This window comes from Penicillium maclennaniae (assembly GCF_028827695.1).
Source record: "Penicillium maclennaniae strain IBT 15551 chromosome Unknown utg000005l:1.0-2652337.0:1.0-2654196.0, whole genome shotgun sequence".
Classification (NCBI taxonomy): domain Eukaryota; kingdom Fungi; phylum Ascomycota; class Eurotiomycetes; order Eurotiales; family Aspergillaceae; genus Penicillium; species Penicillium maclennaniae.
The window spans coordinates 2,614,084-2,637,043 of record NW_026623217.1 but is presented as its reverse complement, the minus strand read 5'-3'; the positions used below and the strand labels follow the sequence as shown (position 1 = coordinate 2,637,043).

Genomic DNA, 22,960 nt, shown 5'->3' with positions numbered 1-22,960 from the left:
GATGATACACACGCTGAGTGTAGTACTAGCCCCGTGACTAGACCTCGGCAACTCCCATGAGAATTTCGAAAGTTGCCGCCCATTCCCATAGGAATGGGCGGCGAAGAAGGGGGGGTGGCTCTTTCCCACCAGTGGAGTTGTTCCATGATGAACTTCGTGGGATTCCCAAGGCAATCGATTTGGCCTGATTCTGGCCTGAGGCCTGCATCTGTAATCATACGTTATTTAGAATAGTACTAGTAGTAGAGTGAACGCGCTTTCACATAATGTAGTGGGAGAACTGGTGACATGATGAGCCTATGTGTGGCCTCAGGCATGATTTAATGTCTGCAGTGCATAGTACATCTCTAGACACACTTAGAGAGAGACAAGTCATCTACCCAATTCATTCAGGATTCACCCAATTTCTTCTATTCATAATATAGTATTAAGATTATCCAGTAAGGCCGCAACAGGGTATCAGCACGGCCTCATCCAGCGTCCTCTATACTAGACAGGCAGTGTGTGTGTGTGTGTTGTCCAGTCTGCATCGCCAGACAGCCATCGAGCCGTTCCCATTTCAATAAGTAATATACTGTATTTCATAAGTAAACATCGTAAATCATAGTCTAATTATCTTATATTTGAAATATAAAAATTATGCGACCCGTAGTTACAGAGGTAGGTATAGTAATTTGGTAAAGCAAAATGTTTTCAGTTTGATCGTGAACCTAATATATATATTTTGACTAAAGGGAACCTTGGTACTGCCACCAAAAATACCATCTCAAAAAAAAAATTAAAGTGTGGAATATTTGTGCCTCGTAATAGCGCCCCCCACCTGGCGGTGAGGGTGCGCCCCAGCGGTAGCCCAATCCTCAGCGGTAGCCCAATTCTTCCCCGATTGTTCGTCTTGAAGCTATTCCCACCCACCCAGCATGCCAGTTTCGTCTAAAGCCCCCCGAATCTCGTGTAATTGAGGCCTGCGAAGCCGCCCGTGCCCAAAAAAAAGCCGAATTTGTGGCAGATCGCGCGGGAATATGGTGTTTCGTATGAGGTACTGCGGGGACGCATCCGCCAGGGTAAACAGGCCCGTACTACCCAAAAACCAGTTAATAAGGCTCTTCAAGAGTATCAGGAGAAGGCTTTGACTCAGTGGATATATAATATGCGTGATAGGTATCTGCCAGTGACTCCTGCGCTCCTAGAGAGTATAGCAACTCTCCTGCTTTAGCGCGCTAGTCTTGAACGAGAGCTTGGTAAGATATAGGTGTATCGCTTCATTAAGCGCCTTCCTAAGGAGCTACAGCTTACCCCGATAAAGCAGAAGACGAAGGAGTATAAGCGGATTCAGGCGGAGGATAGCGGAATGCTAGAAATGTGGTATTATCGATAGAAGAACGCGGTTAAAGACGTACCGCCGCGGTTAGTATATAATATCGATGAATGTGGCTTCCAACCCAGTAGAGGTAAAGCGCAGACGGTAGTCGGTGGCCGTACGGTCTTTGTGCCTAATCTACCAGAGGCTGAACGCGGTGAGACTATCACAGCCGTCGAATGCATTACTGCTAATAGATAGTATATGGATCCATTATTTATCTTTAAGGGCTCGACGTTCATAGAGTCGTGGTATCATGGTAGCGAGGCTCTTCCACCACGTACGATCACGGCTATATCTCCGAATGGTTAGATCTCTGATGAGCTAGCTATTGAATAGCTTCAGCACTTTAACGATACGACAAAGGGTAGCGACCGTACGCTAAGAGGGGAGAAACGTATCTTAATATTCGATAGTTATAGTGCCCACTTTATAAGGGAGTTTCTGCAGAGATACGAGGATTATAACCTTATCTGTTTCGCATTCGAGCCTTATTTAATATACCTCTGTTAACCTCTCGATAGCAAGCCATTCCTTAGCTATATGCATTATTTTCGCAAGGAGAATAATAGGATTGCGTTCCTGATAGGGCAGCCGGTGGGGAAGGCTAACTTCCTATAATATATCGCAGACATACGACGACGAGCTTTCAACCCACGGATTATTCGTGCTTCCTTTAAAGATCGCGGTATATAGCCACCGGATGGCACATATATTATTAAGAAGCTTGCCGAAAGCCAGAATAAGCTACCAGAGATCTCAGCGCCCGGTCTTCGTACATACGGAGAAGTAACACCATCACCGCCGCCGACGTCCTTAAGCGTCGATATCTCGCCTCCAAAAAGTATTCAGGCTCTCGAAAGGAATCATAAGAAGCTATCGAAAATAGACAACCTCACCCCGAAGCAGCGGCGAAGCCTACTACGTATCTTCGAACACAATAAGGTTATCGCAGAACAAGCAGCTCTCTCGAACGATATAATCAGCCAAATGACGGCCGCGCGCGCCCCTCTGTTGCGGAATTACAATAGACGACATATTAAGGGGCTTGGCCACACCGGAGTCCTTCGCCCGGATGATGCAACACGGTCAATTGAGGATAGGAAGGCAAAGGACACTATTCGGGAGAAAAGGCGGCTGGATAGACAATACAAGAAAGTGTACGGCAAAGCACCGCCCAAACAGCCTACGGAGGAGAATAAGGCATCAATTGAAGCCGCGAGGGCTGCGGAACAGGCGAATGAGCTTTTCTACCTTGATTCGCATCCAATGCGTTGATAAATGTGTGAATAGCATCAGAATTGGGCTACCGCTGAGGATTGGGCTACCGCTGGGGCGCACCCTCACCGCCAGGTGGGGGGGCGCTATTATGAGGCACAAATACCAGTAAATCACTTGAATAGGTATTAATTACATAAATACTATGATATACATTCAAACTGAAGATCTTTAATATAAACCTGTCGAAAACGTATATAACACATAGATAAGCCCCGTATAACTAATACACCTTTGCACATCGAATACGACCATATTTGACCCTTTCTTCTTCTTTTACCAGCGTAAGTCCTGTGGGAATTCCACTCACCGCCCATGGGAATTTGAAAATTCCCCTCGTCCATCCAGTCGGAAACTTTCGGGGATTCCCATGTCCCATGAGGTGCCGAGGTCTACCCGTGACCCATCCGCATTTCTGGCCTCAAGGCTAGAATTTATGAAATCAATCGGAGTCAAAAAAAGTACTAGGTGTTATGCTAATAGTGTTTTACATACAATAGGAACTTGAAAGCTTGGCTCAACTCAGGAGGCAGCGCTCGCATTTCACGTCATACCCAATTATATCTGCTCATGTGAGTTGTTCTCACGTCGATGGTCAGGCCATCTCAATGTGGAAGCCATGCCCAAGGTTGCTTCAAAAGCATTCCATTTCTTGGCACCGTCCTGGTAAGTGTCTCGCTGCTTCATTCCAGTCGTCAAAGAAGGTTGAGATGGGCTAAAGGCCAAGTATTGACCTTTCCCCGACCTAGGCACAATGCCTAGTATCTATCGTCGCCTATTTGAGCTGGGTCTTGCCAGCCAATACCTTGACCCTGATCAACGCCCACCTTGGCAGCTCTCCACACACTAACAGGGTTACCACCTACGTCGAGGTGCTGATCGGTGTGAATATCTTTAACGGCCTCTTAGTAGAAAGCATAATTACTCGTTCATAAATAGAGTCAGACCTTTTTTTCTCATCTCAAGAATTGGACGTGGATTGATATTGCTACCCGCCTTGAATTTTGAAGATAACGTGAGTGATAAAGCAATTAGAAAGAATGAGAGAGGAAGAGAGAGGGAGAGAGAGGGAGAGAGAGGGAGCGATATCCGGCAGGGAATATGGTTGCACTCATGTGTAGGGCCCAGGCTTGTTCGACTCCTCAGTGAGACTGGAAAAGCATAGGAAAAAGATTGCCACTAAGACCACCGATTCCAATGCCTCAATAAAACTGCCACTGACTAATAATTTCCTCTAGTAATCCCCTTGGAGACGTATCAAGATAATACTTGTCCAAAGACCTGAGTGAGGATTTTCTTGTCACATTCAACCAATTTACTACGAATACTGTGACTTCGTTTTTGCCGCGATGGGCTCCATCAGGAAGATGATGAAAGCGGCACAATGGGATCCCAAGCAGCAAAGCGTCGTGGTCAACACCATCCCGATCCCTGATCCAGCTCCCAATCAAATCCTAGTCAAGATGGCTTCTGCGTCTCTTTGTCATTCGGACATCATGGCCATTAGCCGGCCTGGCTTGACTGAGTCGTTCACGATCGGCCATGAAGGTGCAGGTTATGTCTCGAAGGTGGGTGCAGACTGCATGGATAAGGGCTTTCAGGAAGGCGATCCAGTGGGGTTCCTGTATATCAACGGTTGCTGTTTTGAATGTGAAGGCTGTGCGGTGCATAATTTGCATTGCACAAAGGGCAAGCCAGCCGTCGCTGGTTTTGGAGAATTCGGCTTCTTCCAGGAATACGCTGCTGTAGACTGGCAGAATGTCATCCAGCTTCCCCACCAGCTCGATCCGAAACGGAGTTCGGCCATTTTTTGTGCTGGAATTACGGGTAGGTTCCAAATTTCTCCGACGCAGAGCATGGCTAACGATCCGTAGCCTTTCACGCGGTGGATTCCTGCAACATGCAGCCGGGTCAATGGTTCGCCGTGATCGGGGCGGGCGGATTAGGTCAACTGGCAACTCAATATGCCAAGGCAATGGGCTACCAGGTAATCGCGATCGATGTGAATGACAAGGCCCTCGAGATCTGTAAGGACCAAGGAGCCGACGTGACATTCAACTCGATATCTCGAATGGACGACTATGTCAGTGAAGTGAAAAGACTTACCGATGGCGGTGTCCATGCAACCGCGGTTTTCAGCGCTGCCGCGGAGGCCTATAAGGCCGCACCTTCCATTATTCGACCGGGAGGTGTCTTAATGGCGATCGGGATCAGTGGCAGCCCATTTGAGGCTTCCACCTTCGACCTCGCTATCGGCTCATATCAATTGAAGGCCGAGAGCACCAGTATCCCTCAGCGGATGGGAGAAGCGGTGGATTTCACGGCCAAACACGACATTATCCCTGAAATAGAGGTAAGGGCAGGATTGGACGATGTTGACAAGATGATAAGAGATATGAAGTCAGGGATTTCAAGCAGAAGGATGGCAGTTGTCTTTGAATAAAGCCCGGAAGGCCCTTTGGGGCCTTTTAGAGCTGACGACGTCATACCTCTCGTGTTCATTTTTATATACAACGGAGCAGTGTGCAATGTTTGCCACTGCAGCAAGACAAGACTAACTGTCTATACCTAAATATCATTGAGTTTCACTATGTCTTTATTCTGAGAGAGAGAAATCGCGTGCATTATGCCGAGCCATGGTAGCCATGACAATTAAACCACTACTCATTTACGTACTTTATGGTCAACAGCAAAGAGTCACGGGGCCTTCGGGCAGAGGGAACATCTAAACGCACCAGACTACCTACTGGAGGCGACAACTGACAAAACATGATTTAGGGCGGATGCAGGAAAAAGAAATCGAAGACTCAAAATTATAGCAGGCAAGCACCAGCACCCAACGCAAGCCACGCGGAAAATGATATCCGCACCAGTCCGTAAGAAGCACCTTCCATATATATGCCTTAAGTCACTGCAGTCACCTCCACTGTGTGCACTTTGCCATCTAAGCGTCAACTTGAAGATGGCAGGTCAGGTCCGTCAGCAAATTGATCAGCTTTCGCTAGAGCAATACATATCTCGCAATATTCCTGATATCAAGCCTCCGATTATGCTGAAACAGGTAGGAGATATGAGACTCTCTGTAGTATGGCCAGACTATGTTAAATTCTCGACTAACATCGCTATTTCTTCCCAGTTCGGCTTTGGCCAGTCAAACCCTACATATCAGATCACGGATGCCAATCAACAAAAGTTCGTTCTGCGCAAGAAGCCGCCAGGAACCCTGGTCTCGAAGACTGCCCACAACGTCGGACGGGAGTTCAAGATTCTTCAGGCGTTGGAAAAAACCGAAGTTCCCGTGCCGAAAGTCTATATCATGTGTGAAGATGAGACGGTGATTGGCACACCGTTTTACATCATGGAATTTCTCGATGGAAGGATCTTCGAGGAACCAACTATCCCCAACGTCACCAGCGATGAACGGAAAGAATTGTATGGCAGACTTTACCAAGGCCTTCCAACTCCAAGCGCTTCACTAATCTAAGCTGAGTGGGTAGATGGCGTCAGGCCGTGTCGGTGCTCGTAAAGCTGCACTGTGTTGAACCTGCGGCGGTAGGCCTAGCCGATTACGGCAAACCGAAAAATTTCTATAATCGCCAGATTGATACCTGGCGAACGCTACACGCACTGCAGGGTTCTGTCGCAGATGTCGGTACTGGCAAGCCTATCGGTTCACTGCCTCACATGGATGAAATGCTGGAATTCTTTAGCGATCGACGATTCCAACCACGGGACCGAGCCACACTGATCCACGGAGACTATAAGATCGACAACCTGGTCTTCCACAAGGAGAAACCGATCGTGATAGGCATTCTAGAGTGAGTCATATTTTTCAAAGGTGGCTGATTTTCTTCCTCATGACCTGATTCTTTTAGCTGGGAAATGTCTACAATTGGACATCCTCTTTCGGACATGTCGAATCTCCTGCAACCCTTCAGAGTTGCCATGGAAGGCGCCACCGTGGCCAAACAGTTACAGTTTACCCCTAACCCCTATCAAGGTGTTCTGGGGTTGCCTTCTATGTGCGACTGTCTTGGCTGGTATTCCCAGGGAGTCGGGTGGGATCCTAGCCACGAGCTTAGATGGGCAGATGCGTTTGCGTTATTTAGGGGCGCTGTAGTCAGGCAGGGAATTGCGGCACGATATGCCACTAGACAGACAGCGAGTTCAACTGCCTATGAGTACGGGAAAACAAGGACGCTGATGGCTTTGCTCACCCGAAGGGCGATTGAAGAGATCAAGGGCAAGAATGGAAATATCCCAAATGGAAAATTATAGGCAGCCTCTGAAGCTCTTACAATTTGAATAGAAATCAAGCGTTGGAAATATTTAATGATGCTTACGCGAGAGAAGCGTCGGAAAACAATAGCCCTGAGCAAACTTGCACTAGACCTATTGCCGAGGTTGGACTAGTATTAACCCTCTTCCGGCAGGATGTCAAGTATCCCAAGTTGGCATAAAACGGAATCGGTGGCCAAACAACACTGCATTTCACAAAATAATACTATCATGTCCGAATTACCAGCCTTTTCTCAGCTCTTTCGCCTCGACGGCAAGATTGCCGTTGTTACTGGTGGTTTGTACCATGGGTCTTCCCCCAGTCGAACGACACAAGAACTAATGGAATTTTGTCACCAGGTTCTCGAGGTCTTGGTCTACACACAGCCACGGCATTCCTACTAGCAGGGGCAAAGAAAGTCATCCTCGTTTCACGAAAAGCTGAAGGGCCGCTGGGTCTCAATCAAGCGGTGGAGAAACTAAATTCGTTAGATGGCATTTCGGGCACCGCTGTTGGCTATGCTGCGGACTTGTCCAAACTCTCGGAAATTGAAAGACTGGTTGGGTTACTCCGATCAGAAGAAAGTATAGACATTCTGGTCGCGAATGCTGCCGCGACATGGGGAGGTCCGTTCGAGCCGACCCCCGACTGGGCCGTCTCGAAGGTGTTGGATTTGAATGTCAGGAGCATTTTCAATCTCGCTCGACTGTGAGTTTCCCTTTATTTCACTGAAACAAGCATAGCGACACACTCTAACTATCTGTAAAGCCTCACTCCTCTCCTGGAACGGGCCGGTACTCGTGAATCGCCCTCCCGGATCATCATTGTTGGCGCGATTGCAGGCATGTCTGTGCCGGTCATAGGCGACCATGGAACTATTATGTACGGAGTCTCCAAGGCTGCAGCACACCATTTAGCAACGAATCTCGCCGTCGAATTGGGGCCTCGCAACATCTGTTCGAATACAGTAGCCCCTGGATTTTTCCCATCGAAACTGGCCAACGGATTGATTGATATCCTCGGCGGCACGGAGTCAATGACTGCCGCGAACCCGAGAAGGCGAATTGGGGTTCCGGATGACATTGCTGGTGTTATGGTGTACCTATGTAGTCCTGCGGGGTCTTACGTGAACGGTGCCATTATTCCAGTAGACGGGGGAAATCATTTGCAGTCTGGGCAGTTCTCGAGGCTTTAGCAGACAGTCATGCTACATAGGCCGTAATGGATCAGACCAACAAAGAAAGTGCCATTTAACGTGTAAATTACGTTATTTGAAATTGTGCTTGATAAGTCCAAATCGGGTTTATTTGCGCATATAGCATCTGTTTAGACTAGTACATTCCGGTAAACGACATTGGGTACATGATTGGTCGGATCGTATCTCAGAACGTAGAATATCTATGATTTTTTTCATATCTGTTGAGCAGGAGATTCTGCGTGCTGACTAGTTAGTACACCAGCTGTCCAATTGAACGGCGGTTGGTTGCAGGAGGGAGGACTGTTGAGGCCCTGGGGCCTCAGGCATAACAAGGGTGCGCCCCACCCCACTCCACTCATTAGGGTGCTTTTCACCTAGATAGATTTATCTCAATACACACATCTCTATCTAGTCCTGAGCATCACGTTCATCCCATTTCCCCTTCTCGATCTCTGCCGTCCATCAAAGACCGTGCGGATTTGAAAGATCCTGAGGAGTAGGAATCTGGTATAACGTGTTACGACCCTGTACGTCTGAAACAACCTACCTGATTTAGCCTACAGAACCGGTGGAGTGATGAGTGACACTGAATAAATCTGTAGTGGTAAAATCTCCCCCCTCTCAGGTCGTCAATATCCCTTCAGGACCACAAGATTGTACCGCGGAGATCGTGTTCATTGATCAAGATGACTAACTAGATAGATCCAGCTTATAACCATAACCTTTAGTCAGATCAATCATCTCTCTCATTGTAATGGTTCCTATGCTAGCAATTGTGTTGAGACAGTTATGCTGCCTCTAAAACGAAGGCAAGAGGAAAGGAGAGGGAGATGGTCCATTCCAACTAACCTAACAGCTAGCTGACTTGAGAAACCGGAGGAAAGGACCCCGAGCTGTCAAGGATCAGTCATTATAACAGATTGCCCACTGATTTTGATGTCCTAATTGATCTGCTCTTCCTCAGTCTTTACATCAGTCCTTTCGTTTTCCAAGTGTACCGCTCTGTGAGCAGTTTTAACCTCTTTGGGGATGGTCTTCGTGAAGAAGCAGGATATGATAGCAACACCACCAAACGCAATAGCCACTAGATAGACTAATTTAAACGCCTGGACGTAGGATTGCTTGTTCGCCAATGTCGCAGCGTCTATAACCTCGGTGGTAATGCCCGGCACCTTCTCGAATGCAGCATCAGTTCCCAGCGCCGCAGCATTAATGAGCGCCGGGATGTGCTCCTTGGGAAAGCTCGTAGATGCCGCAATGTCTCGGATTTTCGAGTCCAGGACGCTGGTGAATTCAGTAGCTCGGACGGCAGAATATACGGCTGTTGCGACCGCACCACCAAGCAGCCGGAATGTGCTTGCGAGCCCATTCGCAACGCCACTAAGCGATATTGTCAGCGGATTCTTTTTAGCTAAACACCCAAGAACATTAAAGTACCCACATGTCAGCTTGATCGGGAAGACCCAAGGAAATCATGACGAATGATAACAGCTGAGGTGGAGTGACCGTGGATGAAAGAACTATGATTGTCGCGATTGCTTGTACCTTGTCATCCATGCCCACAGATGCGAGGGACCCGATTAAAGCTGTCTGAATAATCATGAATACAACTAGCTGCCATCTCTCATGACCAACATGTTGACAAATTCCGACGGTAATAACGCCGCCAACTGATTGCCCCAGGGAGTTAGTATTCTTTGTCGGTGCCCCAATTCAGCAAGTAACTTTATTGTAATAAAACTTACGAATAGTACCGAATGACACCATGTTCGAATACACTCCGCGAATGATGATATCGTCAGCCGGGACGAAAAAAGCGGCAGATTGTTGAGGCCACAGCACTATAGCACCCATTAGCCCATCCGTGGTGTTCTGGTAATAATTAACAGTATTCTAACCATTCATTGAGTAGTAAAGCATGCCACCGACAAAACATACGACCAAGACTGCCGTGAAACTTGCTCTGGAATTAGCCTTGAAGACGACCACCTTCAGAAGCCACTCACCTCCGCAGGCGCCGAAACAAGAATGGCGGCAAAATCGGGTACTCGAGATCTGCATGCTTCTCCCAGAATCCCAGAGCAATGAGGAGGCAGACACCCAGGACAATGGGCAAAATCACGTTCACACTCTTCCAAGGGTAATGCCCTCCCCAGCTCACCCCTAGAAGGAAGCAAATACAACCGGCCCCGAATAGGATAACTCCCACGTAGTCTAACTGGCGCAGCAACTCTAGCTTCGTCTTCTGATCAACCCTGTGTTTTGTGTTGAAGGATGGTGGCTTGTAGAATAACACCAAGAGTGCCAGACCACAGATCTCATAAGCAAAAATATACCAGTAGATGCTTCGCCATCCTAGAGCCGTATGTGCAAGCATGGCATACGCTATGAGTGGACTGAAAAATGGTACAAGTGCGGTCAGCTCAAATATACCTATAAAAAGCAGGTTAGAAGTGGTCCATTTTCCTCTCGCCCCACAAGAACAGACTGGGAGACTCACCAACAGTCATTATCCTCCACTTGTTGGGGACCAGCTCTTGGATGCAGCCAAAACACATCTCCTGGAAGCCACCCGCCAAGCCGAATAGGACGCCGCTAGCAATCATCTGGTTGATACTCTCGGCCGTTGCGCCAACGAGAGCACCAATGCAGCCAAAAACGGCACCGGCGATGAGGAAATACCGCCGCCCAAAGATATCCGCTAGCCGCCCGCTTACCGTGACGACCACCGCAGCCACCAAAGTCCAAGAGACAGTGATCCAGGTATAAGATGGGTCGGGGCCGAGATCTTTGTTGATGTAAGACAAAACCGTGGATGGCATCAGCAGCGTGAAAAGGTATGCGTTGTACTGGGAGGCAACTGCCTAATGCCAAACATTGCAAGGTTAGCTACAATGATACTAGTACTGGTGGGGGATCAGCAGCTTAGTAGTCACCTACCATCAGTGCCAGCAAGGTCTGGGAGTTGAGCCGCGCTGGAGCATCTTCATAATGCGTTTGAATAATATCATCCTGAGAAGGACTTTGCGCAGGAACTTCTTTAACAGGTCTTTCCTTGAGCACTTCCATTGGGTTGAAGCTATGTTAGGCAGCTTTGACACTGAACCGGTTGTAAGCTGGTCGATGATCATCACCAGTAAAAGGAAACCCCCATGTAATGATATAAAACCACAATCGGGGGAGGCCTGGGAAGAACTCGTACCTGGGAACAGCATTGGCTACACGGAAAATGATATCCGGTTCTCCATGATCCTTGAGCATACTTGGTTGTCTAAAGCCGCTACTTGATGACAGCGCCTACTGAAGTGAGTCGCCATGGTCACACTTTCCTATGACCATATAGCAATGTATTGTAGTTCAGATGGCTATGATAAATTGGGTAAGAACTCGACGACAAAAAGTTAAGTATAATCTATACTGATAACCATTGGTGTTCCAGCCGGTATCCTTCAGGTATTGGCCACTATAATGGGCCATTTACCCACTCGATACCGTGTAAGACGTTCAGAAGAAACTCATCACGGTGTTGATCGAGGTGTTTCGAGGGAAAGGTCCAAGAATAATGGGGATATCCCGGGTAGGCGTCATAAGTAACAGGAACGCCGGCTTTCTCCAATGCTTCCCTCATTAATCTTCCATCGTCTCGCAAGGTGTCTACGCCGCATTCAGCAATATACGCTTTCCGAAGATTGTTGAGCTTCGGATGTAGAAGGCAAGAAGTGTATTTATCGTCCACCGGGGCACCGTAAGTGTCGAAGAATGTCTTCATCGCAGACTGGGTGTTCACGGTGACGTTAGCATTGGTCTCATACGAGGTATATGCCGCCTTCATCTCTGCGGGAATGGCATCCGGGTGGATGGTGACGGGGACAAGCGCTACTATTCCCTTCACGCGCTCGCCGTTGCCCTGGTCAATTAACCTTAGCGCGGTGCCAAAGGTGAGATTCCCCCCGGCGGACGCTCCGATCAGGACCACGGACTGCGCCGGCAAATTGCACAAGGACCAGGTCACGGCGTCAACGCAGTCATCAAGAGCAGCTGGATATCTATGCTTGGGCGCCAGCCGATATTCAACACTAACCACGGTCATTTTGTGATGCTTGCTGATTAGTCGACAAATGGCATCTTCCTGCTCAACACTCCCCAAAGCCCACCCCCCACCGTGGAAGTAAATTCCCACTGTCTGACTCTTGGTTGCATCAGGAGGCGTGTAAATCCTGAGACCGGAGTTTTGTAGAGTGATGTCTTTGGTCTTCACCGACGTGTCCGGCTCGGGAAACTCATACTTGTCTACCATCTTCTGCAGCAAGTTATCCCACCCTCTCTGAATATCGGCTAGCGAGCCTCCAAGGGCTGGAGATTCCCCAAATTCTTCAATGAACTGTAACTTGTTTTGTTAGTGATCGACAATCAGGCATCTAGTAGGTCAAGTTTGCTTGTGTTACCTTGCGCCAAGAAGATGCAAATGGTGAGCTCATAATGGCGATTATAGAGTTTCAGAGGCGTAGCCTGGTGCGTGTAAGAATAGATCAACCTCAAGGCAACAGAGCCGTTTACAAACTTGTTCTAAATTTCTCATGATGTTAATATATTGGGCTGTGCTCTCCCGAGGGACAACATTGCCTATTCATTTCCAGGCCCCATATCCCGTGTCTAGCTCCTAAGCTAATTTCTGGCTCATTATTCCGGGCCAACACACCTTATATTACCAAGTGATTAATTCTAGTCGCTATACTGGAACACAAAGCAAGTAGAGCCACCGCCGTCACCACTTCTCCGTTTGCCCAAGTCTCTAGCCATGGTGGAAATCAAGCCTGACACGACGACCTTGCCCTTCAGCAGGTATCCCTCCTGGGTTATAGAGAAACTGCGACCGATAGCCATTGAGAAGATCCAGGCAGTTCACGAGTGGGTTGAGACGAAATGTATCCCAGCTCAGGCGGTAATGAAAGCCCAATTGGCTAAGGATCGGTGGGAAATACCACCGTTGATGAAGGCGCTGCGAAAGGAGGCCAAGGCGCGCGGCCTCTTCAACTTGTTTCTGCCAAGCCACTTCGATGAGTCGCCAGGCCTGACCAATTTGGAATATTCGTGTTGTGCCGAGATTATGGGGAAGGTGTATTGGGCAGCGCAAACAATGAACTGCCACGCACCGGAGACGGGAAACATTGAGCTGCTCGCGAAATACTGCAACCAGGAGCAAAAAGAGCAGTGGCTGAAGCCTCTGCTAAACGGGGAATTTTCCTCCGCCTACTCCATGACCGAACCTGACGTGGCCTCTTCCGACGCAACGAACATCTCCATCAGCATCCGCCGTGACGGCGAGGAATACGTGATTAATGGCCGCAAAATTTTCGGGAACGCCAAATGGAACCCCTCCGTTAAGCTCTACATTTTAATGGGATGTTCTGACCCGGCGAACCCGAACCCATGGAAGCGTCATTCTATGATCCTTGTGCCGAGTGATACCCCCGGCTTTCGCATGAGGCAGAACTTGACGATTATGGGCTACGACTGCGCGCCTGAGGGCCATGGCGAGTTTGTGTACGAGAATGTTCGTGTCCCAGCCTCGAATGTGATTCTTGGGGAAGGGAGAGCCTTCGAGATAGCCCAAGGCCGGCTGGGGCCAGGTCGGATCCACCATTGTATGCGGTTGATCGGACAGTGCGAGCTGGCATATGAATTTGCTCTCTTGCGTGCGACAGATGAACGCAAACGACCACGGGGAAAGCTTATTGGACAATTTGACAGCAATATCGAGCGTATCGCACAGATGCGGCTCGAGCTGGACGCGTTACGCTTGACCGTGCTTAATGCTGCCAGCACGATGGATTACCGTGACAACACAGAATGCCGATATGTCATCGCCCAGAGCAAGATACTGGTTCCGACCGCCGCTGCGAAGATCATCGACGAATGCATGCAGCTGTACGGGGGCCAAGGCCTCACGCATCATACCCCGTTGCCGGAAATGTGGACATACGCCCGATTTGTGCGGCTCGCGGATGGCCCCGACGCTGCTCACCGTCATCAAGTTGGACGAGACCAGCTTAAATCTGCTGGAAAGGTTAAGGACAGACATGCCCGGTATTATACGATCGCCAAGGAGATGAAGAAACAGTTCGGGTTGGAGGATGAACTGGAAGATGATTGCACCTGGGAGTACTTAAATATTCCAGAAGTCCAGTCCAAGCTCTAGACCTAGTTAGGCGTATTCTAGCAGATTACCAGCATTTTAGTGGAAGAAACTGAATGGAACTGGATGTATATGGAGTCAATCTACTCGCATGATCGATATATCTTCTGTTGCAACAATATTTAGGCACACTACGGGATGATCCCTGCACTTCGAAACTTGTCAAATGCAGTGTACCAAGTCTCCTTGATTCCCAGCTCCTCCGTTGCGGAGCCCCAGGCCCGGTGAGTTTTGCTCAAGTCCAACTGACGATCAAAATTGAACATTGACATAATGAAATGAGTATATCCACCAAAGCTCTTGTCACTTCCCACACGGCCCGTCCGCAGATTATACTTCTTCTCAATCCCCAGCCACCTTTCCCTGTTGCTGGTGAGGAATTCGGCAGGGTCTGGCCCAGAAGCTTCAGTTGGTGCCACTCCATTGAGCCCGAAGTATTCACAAATTATAGGCCATTTGGTTGACCAATTAGAAGGCTGCGCAGCGTCGGCAACGTTGAAACTCTCACCAGAGCTAACTTGCGGGTGAAGGCTTGCATATATTGCGAATCGAGCGAGGACATGCTGACTGGTGTCGTTGCTCTTGATGACCCAGCTTTTCAACGTCCCCGGAAAGACCACGTAGCTACCCTTGCCGTAGATCTCCCGATAAAGAGTGAGGTACAAGGCGAGCCACTGAGCTAGACAGTACACGTTGTTGTTGGGGACAAAGCCCACGACCACGTCCGGGATAACGTTACAGAATTTCCACAGCTTTCCCGCGGAAAGGGATCGCAACTGGTCGAGCTGATTGTAGTAGAAGATCTGCGAGGCGAACGGTTCAGGGATGCGAGGAAGCGATTCCTGAGAGGCAGACTGTCTTTCCAGGGAAATTGATCGATAAGATGGACCCCGTATGCCTGCACTCCAAACAGTCAAACCTAAACGTCCAAAAATAGATGCGAGATGAGACGAGAGGAATTACCTTTGTTCCTGTAGGTAGAACAACAAACTTTAACTTCTTGCTTAACTTCTCGACGGCTGTGACGGCCCTTTTCAACAACTTGTTGTTAATTTCAATCTCTTTGTCGGGTTCCGTATCCATCACGTATGCGAAGAAATAAATAATTGAGACATCTTCGATGCCAGTGATACGATCCTTCATTTCAGCCTCCAACTCCGCCTGGCTGTTGCTTCGTAAGAGATCGAGCCCAGACACAATGTCCAGCTTCTCGGATGCTGGCCATTGTGCGACCTGAAGGGGCAGAGGACGATTGGTAAGAGCAGTCACCCGGCCGAATGACTCCCTCTCGGGATAGTTTTTCAAAATGGCATCGACTATTGCCCACCCCGATATGCCGGAGGCGCCAAACACGAGCGCGTGATTACCAGTAGACGAGACGCTTTCCATGTTGTGCCGCTTACCAGACAGTATTTTGGCAATCCTCTCCAGTGTTGTGAATTAAAGGGTTTAAATTGAGAAAGAGTATCCATTCCAGTTACAGGATACCTAGGTATACATCCTTCCCCCACTTTCTCCCCCATCCCGGGTAAGTTCCCTGCCGGTGGTTAAACTTATCCGACTACACGACTACTAGTATCTATACGAAGCATTGCACTATGCAAACATCACATTTTCAGCAATCACACATTCAGCGCAGTCTCACAACAAAAAACTATGTCCTACACGTCAATCTTCCCACCCCTAGACATACCCAAGTCGAATATCTTGTCATACCTTTATCCCTCAAACCAAACTGTTTCCGACAAGGCGATATGGATCGAAGTGAATGATCCCAATAATTCCCTATCTCCAAGGCAGATGCTTTCCTGGGTGAGACGGCTTGGATATGGCCTTGACCGTCTCGGCATCGGCAAAGAGGATGTGGTCATGATTTATACGCCAAACCACATCTTCGTTCCTGTTGCGTACCAAGGAATCTTGGGATCAGGGCGGATCTTCAGCGGCGCAAATCCGATCTATACTCAATCCGAGATCGAGCATCAGCTCAGCAACACCGGTGCAAAGGTGATTCTAGCGCACCCAAGTCTCATCAGAAGAGCCGTAGCCGCTGGCTCCCGTGTCGGGATCCCGAGAGACCGCATTTTTCAATTCTCGGATTACCCATGCGAACCCATTGACGGTGTGCTCGATTGGAGAACTATGATCGGGTCCGAAGAAGAGGCCAAAACATGGAAATGGGATGACATGGCGGACACGTCGACTTCTGCCGTCGCAACCATCAACTACTCGTCCGGGACTACAGGGTTGCCTAAAGGCGTCTGCGTGTCACACCACAACCTGATCGCGAATGTTGAGCAGACCATCTTCATGCGCGACCAAGAGACGTCCCATGTACTTGTACCGGGGAGTCGACCTGAAGAACGATGGATCGGGTTTTTGCCTCTGTATCATGCGTACGGTAAGAAGTGACACCCCTACGCAGTGTCTCACAGGAAACTGACCTCTTCCAATGAATTCAGGGCAGCTCTACGCCTGCTTAATGGCACCTAAACTGGGGTTCCCCATATATGTCATGCGAAAGTTCGTGTACGAGGAATTTCTGAGCACCATCCAGAAATACCGGATTACTCATCTTCAAGTCGCTCCCCCGATTCTGATCATGCTTGACAAGAGGCCAGAAACACCTCGGTACGATCTTAGCAGCGTTAAAAACATTCTGTGTGGGGCGGCACCGCTATCGAAAGAGCTGCAAAACACTATCCAAAAGCGCTTCAATATCAATGTCGTGCAAGGCTGGGGAATGACCGAGGTAACATGTGGAGCTATCCATGTCCCCGGTGGTCGTCACGATCAGTCCGGCAGCGTCGGCCTACTAGATCCCAACTGCGAATGTCAACTTCGGGATGAAGACGGCAAGATGGTAGCATCGGGTGAACCCGGCGAAATGCATGTTAGAGGCCCAAATACGTGCCTGGGGTATTGGCGAAATGATGAAGCAACAAAAGACAGCCTTGATGCCGACGGTTGGCTTAGAACAGGCGATATAATGGTCGCCAGGGATAACTGGTTCTGGGTAGTCGATCGGAAGAAGGAATTGATCAAGGTGAATGGGCTGCAAGTTTCGCCCGCCGAGCTCGAGGCGACCCTTCTCGAGAATGATAATATTGCCGACGCTGGAGTGGTTGGAGTTACCATCGAAGGTCAGGAATGGCCTCGAGCTTACGTGCGAACCAAGGATGGCGCATGTGAAAAACTATCCGAGGCTCATATCCAAAATTATATGAACCATCGTGTAGCAAAGTACAAGCAACTGGTGGGAGGTGTGAAATTCGTCGATGAGGTTCCCAGGCTGGCCAGTGGGAAGATTCAACGGAAAACACTTAAAGAATGGGCTCGACGGGACGCAGGCAATGTACGCGCAAAACTTTAGTCCGGGTACATTTATTCCAATTCAAGTATCCTGGCCACGCCTCGATATGCCCATCCCTTACGCCTTTCCTCTTAAAGCAAATTTTTCACCTGCTAGTCAAATTAAATTAAGGTCAAATGGGCACAAATAACAAGATGTTCAATTGATGCAATCCCGTAATGACAATTTCTGATTTCTGAGAGTAGTAAAGAGAAATAGTGCACATGTCCGACAGGCCCTAATACGCGGGGATTGTCAATCGGCTATCTTTTCCCGGTCCATAGTCGCTGATCTGAGGTCGAAGCGGGATTTTCTACGTGAATCCGACGCCCATCACGGAAGGCTGCTACAACTGGGCCGAATGGATATGCTTCTCCGAAAGGCTTTCCATAGGATGGGCAAAAGAGTTCTTTAGGTTTTCCACGTCGAAGTTTACCACGCGGATGCTCGGTATACTTGAATCGGAAGCACTGGATTGATCCGGTTGACTCGTAAAATATTCTCCATACTAGCTTGCACTTGCTCAAGAATTGATTGTGAAAGCTTGCTCTCTATGATTATTTTCTAAGCTACGTCCTATTTGTTCACTCGATACTATATTATAATTGATCGAGCTTCTCCGTTAGAAGGAAGCCCTACTTTTCTGTTAATAGGTATATTACGAGACCTTCGCATATATCTTCCGGTATACAACCATATCTGAGAACCCTGCTATCTTCTAATAAGGCACTGATCAAATCTCAACCAACGAACAGTCCTCAACAAAGAAGAAAAGCAAACATGACAGTGGTCACCGACAATGGCAACCATGAAGAGTACCCCTATCCAGAGCCGAACCCAGGTGACTCATACAGAGTTCTGGATCAATATCATTCGAAGCCTACGAAGCTGAGGGTGGCATGTGTTGGTGCGGGCGCCTCGGGGCTGTGTTTGGCGTACAAAATGGAAAGGATGCTCGAGCATGCTTCCTGGGAATTGACGCTTTTCGAGAAGAATCCGAATCTCGGGGGTACTTGGTACGAGAACACCTACCCGGGGGTGGCGTGCGATATTCCCGCTCACCTTTACACCTTCACGTTCGATCCAAACCCGAATTGGTCCCACTACTTTGCATACGGGGATGAGATCCAACGATACCTCGAGGGCTTCGCGGATAGACACAGCCTCCGCAAGTACATGAAGCTGAGCACCAAGGTGATCTCGTGTCAATGGGACGACAGCAATGCCATGTGGCACATCACTCTCGAGAATACCCAGACGCGTGAGCAATGGCAAGATTGGGCGCATTGCTTGGTGAACGGCACCGGGATTCTTAACTCGTGGCGTTGGCCCGATATTGACTGCTTCAATGACTTTCAAGGGCCCCGCATTCATTCAGCGGCATGGAACCACGATGTTGATTTCCAGGGTAAAACTGTGGGCGTCATCGGCACCGGCTCCACCAGCATCCAAATCGTTCCCGAACTGCAAAAGGTCTGCAAACAGGTACAGGTGTACATGAGGAGCCCTACATGGGTTAGTCCTCCCTTCGGTGCAACCGCCCTTACAAAAGACTTACGCCATGGTGCCGATGACGATCTCGGGCATCGCCAGTACAAGTTCACGGAAGAGGACAAGAAGCGATTTAGAGACGACCCAGAGTATCATCTCACCTTCCGGAAAAGCATTGAATCGGAAATCAATGGGCTGTTCGGGATGTATCACCAGGGTTCGGAACTGTCTAACATATTCCGAGAGACTATCACCAAGGAGATGCACCGAAGGATGGGTCCCGGTCATGAGGAATTGAAGGAATTTATCATTCCAAAATTTTCCCCTGGTTGCCGGCGTATCTCACCGGGAGATGGTTATCTCGAAGCACTTGTGCAGCCCAACGTCAAGCCTATCTTGGGAGATATCAAGAAGGCGACGAAAAGCGGTCTTATAACAATGGATGGAGTGGAGCATGAAATGGATATCCTTGTCTGTGCCACCGGCTTCAATACCGCATTCAAACCTGCATTTCCAGTTGTTAACGGAGAGGGCAAATCCATTCACGAAGATTGGGGTGATGGCGTAAACTTGTATTTCGGCGTATCTGCACCGAGGTTCGCCGCTATACTCAAGCAATTCCAAGACTCAGACGCTAACCACGAAGTGCTTACAGGTTTCCGAATTACTACACCATTGTTGGGCCTGGGGCGACCTGGTCTAACGGAACCCTGCTACCCTCAATAGAAACCACGGTTGAATACAGCGTCAAATGCATGAGAAAAATGCAACACGAAGGCATCAGGTCGATGGCCGTGAAGCAAGAAGCTCTAACTGACATCTATGAGCACTTCGATGAATTCCACAAAACAACAGTTTGGCAGGAAAACTGCCGCTCGTGGTTCAAAGATAACAAGCGCGAGAACCGCATCTACCTATGGCCTGGACCAACGGTCCATTCCCTGAAATCCCTCAAGGATCCCCGGTTTGAGGACTACGACATCAAATACCGATATAAGAACAGATTTGCCTATTTGGGAAATGGGTCTGTTAAGGCAATGTCCACGCAAGATGCACTGGGACTGGCGACCTATGTTCGTAACAGCGACCACGACTGGAATATTGCTTAATGGAAGATATGTGTCGAATGTTTTCTATGCAACCAATCAATGATGTCTGAAGCTCTGTTTCTGTATTACCCCTGATTCTGCCAATTTATAGGGGGAGTCTAGATTACATAAGAAATAAACATGAAGGATAATTGTATCTCCGGTCCACCGCGGTATTCGTACTGACAATATGTTGAGGCCTGAGGCAGCCACCAGTTGTTTAGACTGGGGTTTGCTTTCTTTGTGGCTTGAGTAGCCATATGAAATGGCCTCTAGCTCAGACTTTGCTAGAGAATACAGAAGTTCCGTTTCGCTTCCTCTCTCTGCGGTTCAAAATTTCCGTGTATATTGTTACCGACCAAGACGAAGAAGAATTCGTGTATCATTAACAGAAGCAACTAAACTGGAGAAGAAGAAGAAGAGAGAAAGAGGGAAACGATTATCTACGAAACAAACCCACTTCTATCCCGAATCGGGTTAGACCTACGGCTCCTTCCAGATCATGTTCCCCCTTAGGCCTCTCTCAGGCTATAAGATATTTATACGTTATATAGTCCCCCTATTTAAAGAGGCTCGCCCCGAGGCTTTGTTCTTCTATTATCTGGATAATTATCTACAAAGTAATTATTTAAAGTAGCGTCCAACCACACTAATAACTATATAGGCGGTCCGGGTAAGGCTAAGTAACGCTTATAGAAAGCTATTAACTTATCCGGAGTATTTTTAAAATCCCCTACGGGATATTAGTCGTTATCCTTAATTCCGATCTACCTAACCTTATATTAAAGCTTCCGATAGCGTAATCGGATATCTACGATTTTATTAACTTCCTATTCCTATTAGTTATTAATTTCTATTAGTAAAGCTAGGTCTGCGATCTGACCTATAAGCGAATTAGAACTCGCTATTTGCGGAGCTTATCTAGAGAAAAGACTAAGTTAACCTTAATAGAAGATAGTAAGTCGAGCTAATAGCTATAACTTTTCTTCGAGAGGATTTTATAGGGGCTATTAGACTAATTAGAGAGTTTTCTACTTAGCTAGTTAAGTTTCTAATTCCTAATAATAATAAAGATAAGATTATTAATATTAAAATCTATTTCCCGGCAATATTTATTAGCCTAGGCGCGCTAACGCTCCTAGGCTTATTAAATCTCCTTTTAGGTATCTTTTTAGATCTCTTAGAGTCGCTAAATATAGTCCTAAGTATCCTACGTTAACTAAGATAATATAGACGGTTCCGTAGGTATGTCTTAGTTAAAGGATATCTAAGGCTTATATCCTCGCTTAATAAAGAAAGGAGACCTCTTAATAGAATCCTACTATAGAGCTATAGTAACAAAATCTGTTACCGGTGTGAAGGGCTGAAGCGAGACTTAGATTCAATCTGACTAGGCCACGAACTGTGTACAAAAAGCTTAAAGAAGGGATGTTCCCTCTGTGCGTTCGTTCTGTTAACATACTAGGGTCACGTGGTTTATGTGACCTATACCGGGCATAGGCCCGTGATAATACCCCCCCTCTAACCTGAACCTCCCGGGGGTCGCGACAACGTGCGTATCGGTGTCGATTTAACGTCGTATCACGTCCGAAACGGGGCCGTTTCGTTCCTTAAAGGCTTCTAATACGGCGTAATCCTGGACAGAGTCTAAGGTTTCCTACGTTTGTTCTGCCTACCCCGTCTATTGTACTAGCGCTTTGTCGCGGTGTCCCTATCCGACCTTCTTGCGCCGAACGGCAAGGATTTTCTGAACTTCGTACTCTTCTTCGCTATTAACTATAATCGGAGGCGGCTGCGTATCGTCCACGATTTGTGATAGGAAGGGGTCCGCTGCTATAGGCCTAACTAATTCGATATAGAAGACTAGGTGTACGCCTATAGGTATATTAAGCTTAATAGTATGCGGTGACGGTACGTCCACGACTCTATACCGGGCGTGTAGCTAGTCTAGCTTCTTCGATAGTCGTTACGTGCGTATATTCTGAAGGTTTAACTATATCTAGTTATCTTTCTTATAGATAGGGGCGGCCTAGCGTTATCGATTTGTCTGCTCCTCCTATAGTGCCTATACCGAAGTAATAGCGGCTTAGGCCTAATCGGTGGCTTCTCGTAGGCGATTTATAAATATTTCGCTTACTTTTCCTGGCTATATTAGGGCGTCCGGTAACTAGTTCGACTTATCTATCCCGATTAGGTCGACGTAGTATCCGTGGGTAAAGAAGAAGGGGGAGATCCCTATTAATATTATGTTACGATTATTAATCGCGGTAGCGACTATTAGTAGAAGCTTCTTCTAATTATCCTATACGTAAGTGGAAAAGACGCGTAAGATTCGTTCGATTTCTTAGTTAGCCCGCTCTGTTATACCGTCGGTCTGCGGGTAAAAGGCAGTCGATAATCGTCGTTAAATCGATAGCGTTTCGCACACTTTTCCCTAAAATGCGCTAATAAACTAAGGGCCGCGGTCACTCACGATCGCTAATAGGACGCTATAGTGTATATAGAAGTGCGTAAGGAATGCTTTCGCTATATCTTTTACTATTATATCCCTTATTCTAATAAGGATTACGCCTTTTATTAGCCGGTCCATAATCACTATATAATTTGTTACTCCTATAGATTCGGATAGCGGTAGGCTAGTAATAAAGTCTATTAATATTTTAGCTTAGATTCGTTAAGGAATTGGTAGTGGTCTTAATAGCCTATACTTTATATTACGCT

At 47.8% G+C, this 22,960-nt stretch overlaps 10 protein-coding genes across 10 annotated transcripts; 7 read left to right on the top strand and 3 right to left on the bottom strand.

Moving 5' to 3' along the window:
- Positions 1-2,347: 2,347 nt before the first annotated feature.
- N7477_006227 (uncharacterized protein) lies at positions 2,348-2,635 on the top strand (the record flags this gene model as incomplete). The annotated part of the gene is made up of 1 exon (XM_056967890.1): positions 2,348-2,635. One exon carries the CDS (start codon positions 2,348-2,350, stop codon positions 2,633-2,635), a length of 288 nt encoding a protein of 95 aa, XP_056822644.1.
- A 1,349-nt stretch (positions 2,636-3,984) lies between these two features.
- N7477_006226 (uncharacterized protein) lies at positions 3,985-5,078 on the top strand (the record flags this gene model as incomplete). The annotated part of the gene is made up of 2 exons (XM_056967889.1): positions 3,985-4,462; positions 4,510-5,078. The coding sequence occupies 2 exons, from the start codon at positions 3,985-3,987 to the stop codon at positions 5,076-5,078; spliced, it is 1,047 nt and encodes a 348-aa protein (XP_056822643.1).
- Positions 5,079-5,597: 519 nt separating this feature from the next.
- Positions 5,598-6,119, top strand: N7477_006225 (uncharacterized protein; the record flags this gene model as incomplete). Its single annotated transcript, XM_056967888.1, has 1 exon — positions 5,598-6,119. One exon carries the CDS (start codon positions 5,598-5,600, stop codon positions 6,117-6,119), a length of 522 nt encoding a protein of 173 aa, XP_056822642.1.
- Positions 6,120-7,144: 1,025 nt separating this feature from the next.
- N7477_006224 (uncharacterized protein) lies at positions 7,145-8,109 on the top strand (the record flags this gene model as incomplete). Its single annotated transcript, XM_056967887.1, has 3 exons — positions 7,145-7,211; positions 7,274-7,622; positions 7,683-8,109. The coding sequence occupies 3 exons, from the start codon at positions 7,145-7,147 to the stop codon at positions 8,107-8,109; spliced, it is 843 nt and encodes a 280-aa protein (XP_056822641.1).
- Positions 8,110-9,053: 944 nt separating this feature from the next.
- N7477_006223 (trichothecene efflux pump) lies at positions 9,054-11,181 on the bottom strand (the record flags this gene model as incomplete). The annotated part of the gene is made up of 7 exons (XM_056967886.1): positions 9,054-9,492; positions 9,554-9,782; positions 9,858-9,953; positions 10,011-10,069; positions 10,119-10,545; positions 10,613-10,976; positions 11,053-11,181. The coding sequence occupies 7 exons, from the start codon at positions 11,179-11,181 to the stop codon at positions 9,054-9,056; spliced, it is 1,743 nt and encodes a 580-aa protein (XP_056822640.1).
- Positions 11,182-11,575: 394 nt separating this feature from the next.
- Positions 11,576-12,590, bottom strand: N7477_006222 (alpha/beta hydrolase; the record flags this gene model as incomplete). Its single annotated transcript, XM_056967885.1, has 2 exons — positions 11,576-12,493; positions 12,558-12,590. The coding sequence occupies 2 exons, from the start codon at positions 12,588-12,590 to the stop codon at positions 11,576-11,578; spliced, it is 951 nt and encodes a 316-aa protein (XP_056822639.1).
- A 320-nt stretch (positions 12,591-12,910) lies between these two features.
- N7477_006221 (uncharacterized protein) lies at positions 12,911-14,311 on the top strand (the record flags this gene model as incomplete). The annotated part of the gene is made up of 1 exon (XM_056967884.1): positions 12,911-14,311. One exon carries the CDS (start codon positions 12,911-12,913, stop codon positions 14,309-14,311), a length of 1,401 nt encoding a protein of 466 aa, XP_056822638.1.
- Positions 14,312-14,439: 128 nt separating this feature from the next.
- N7477_006220 (SDR family oxidoreductase) lies at positions 14,440-15,697 on the bottom strand (the record flags this gene model as incomplete). The annotated part of the gene is made up of 2 exons (XM_056967883.1): positions 14,440-15,211; positions 15,300-15,697. 2 exons carry the CDS (start codon positions 15,695-15,697, stop codon positions 14,440-14,442), a joined length of 1,170 nt encoding a protein of 389 aa, XP_056822637.1.
- Positions 15,698-15,964: 267 nt separating this feature from the next.
- Positions 15,965-17,681, top strand: N7477_006219 (acyl--CoA ligase; the record flags this gene model as incomplete). Its single annotated transcript, XM_056967882.1, has 2 exons — positions 15,965-16,709; positions 16,771-17,681. The coding sequence occupies 2 exons, from the start codon at positions 15,965-15,967 to the stop codon at positions 17,679-17,681; spliced, it is 1,656 nt and encodes a 551-aa protein (XP_056822636.1).
- A 759-nt stretch (positions 17,682-18,440) lies between these two features.
- N7477_006218 (flavin-containing monooxygenase) lies at positions 18,441-20,260 on the top strand (the record flags this gene model as incomplete). Its single annotated transcript, XM_056967881.1, has 2 exons — positions 18,441-19,747; positions 19,807-20,260. The coding sequence occupies 2 exons, from the start codon at positions 18,441-18,443 to the stop codon at positions 20,258-20,260; spliced, it is 1,761 nt and encodes a 586-aa protein (XP_056822635.1).
- Positions 20,261-22,960: the final 2,700 nt, after the last annotated feature.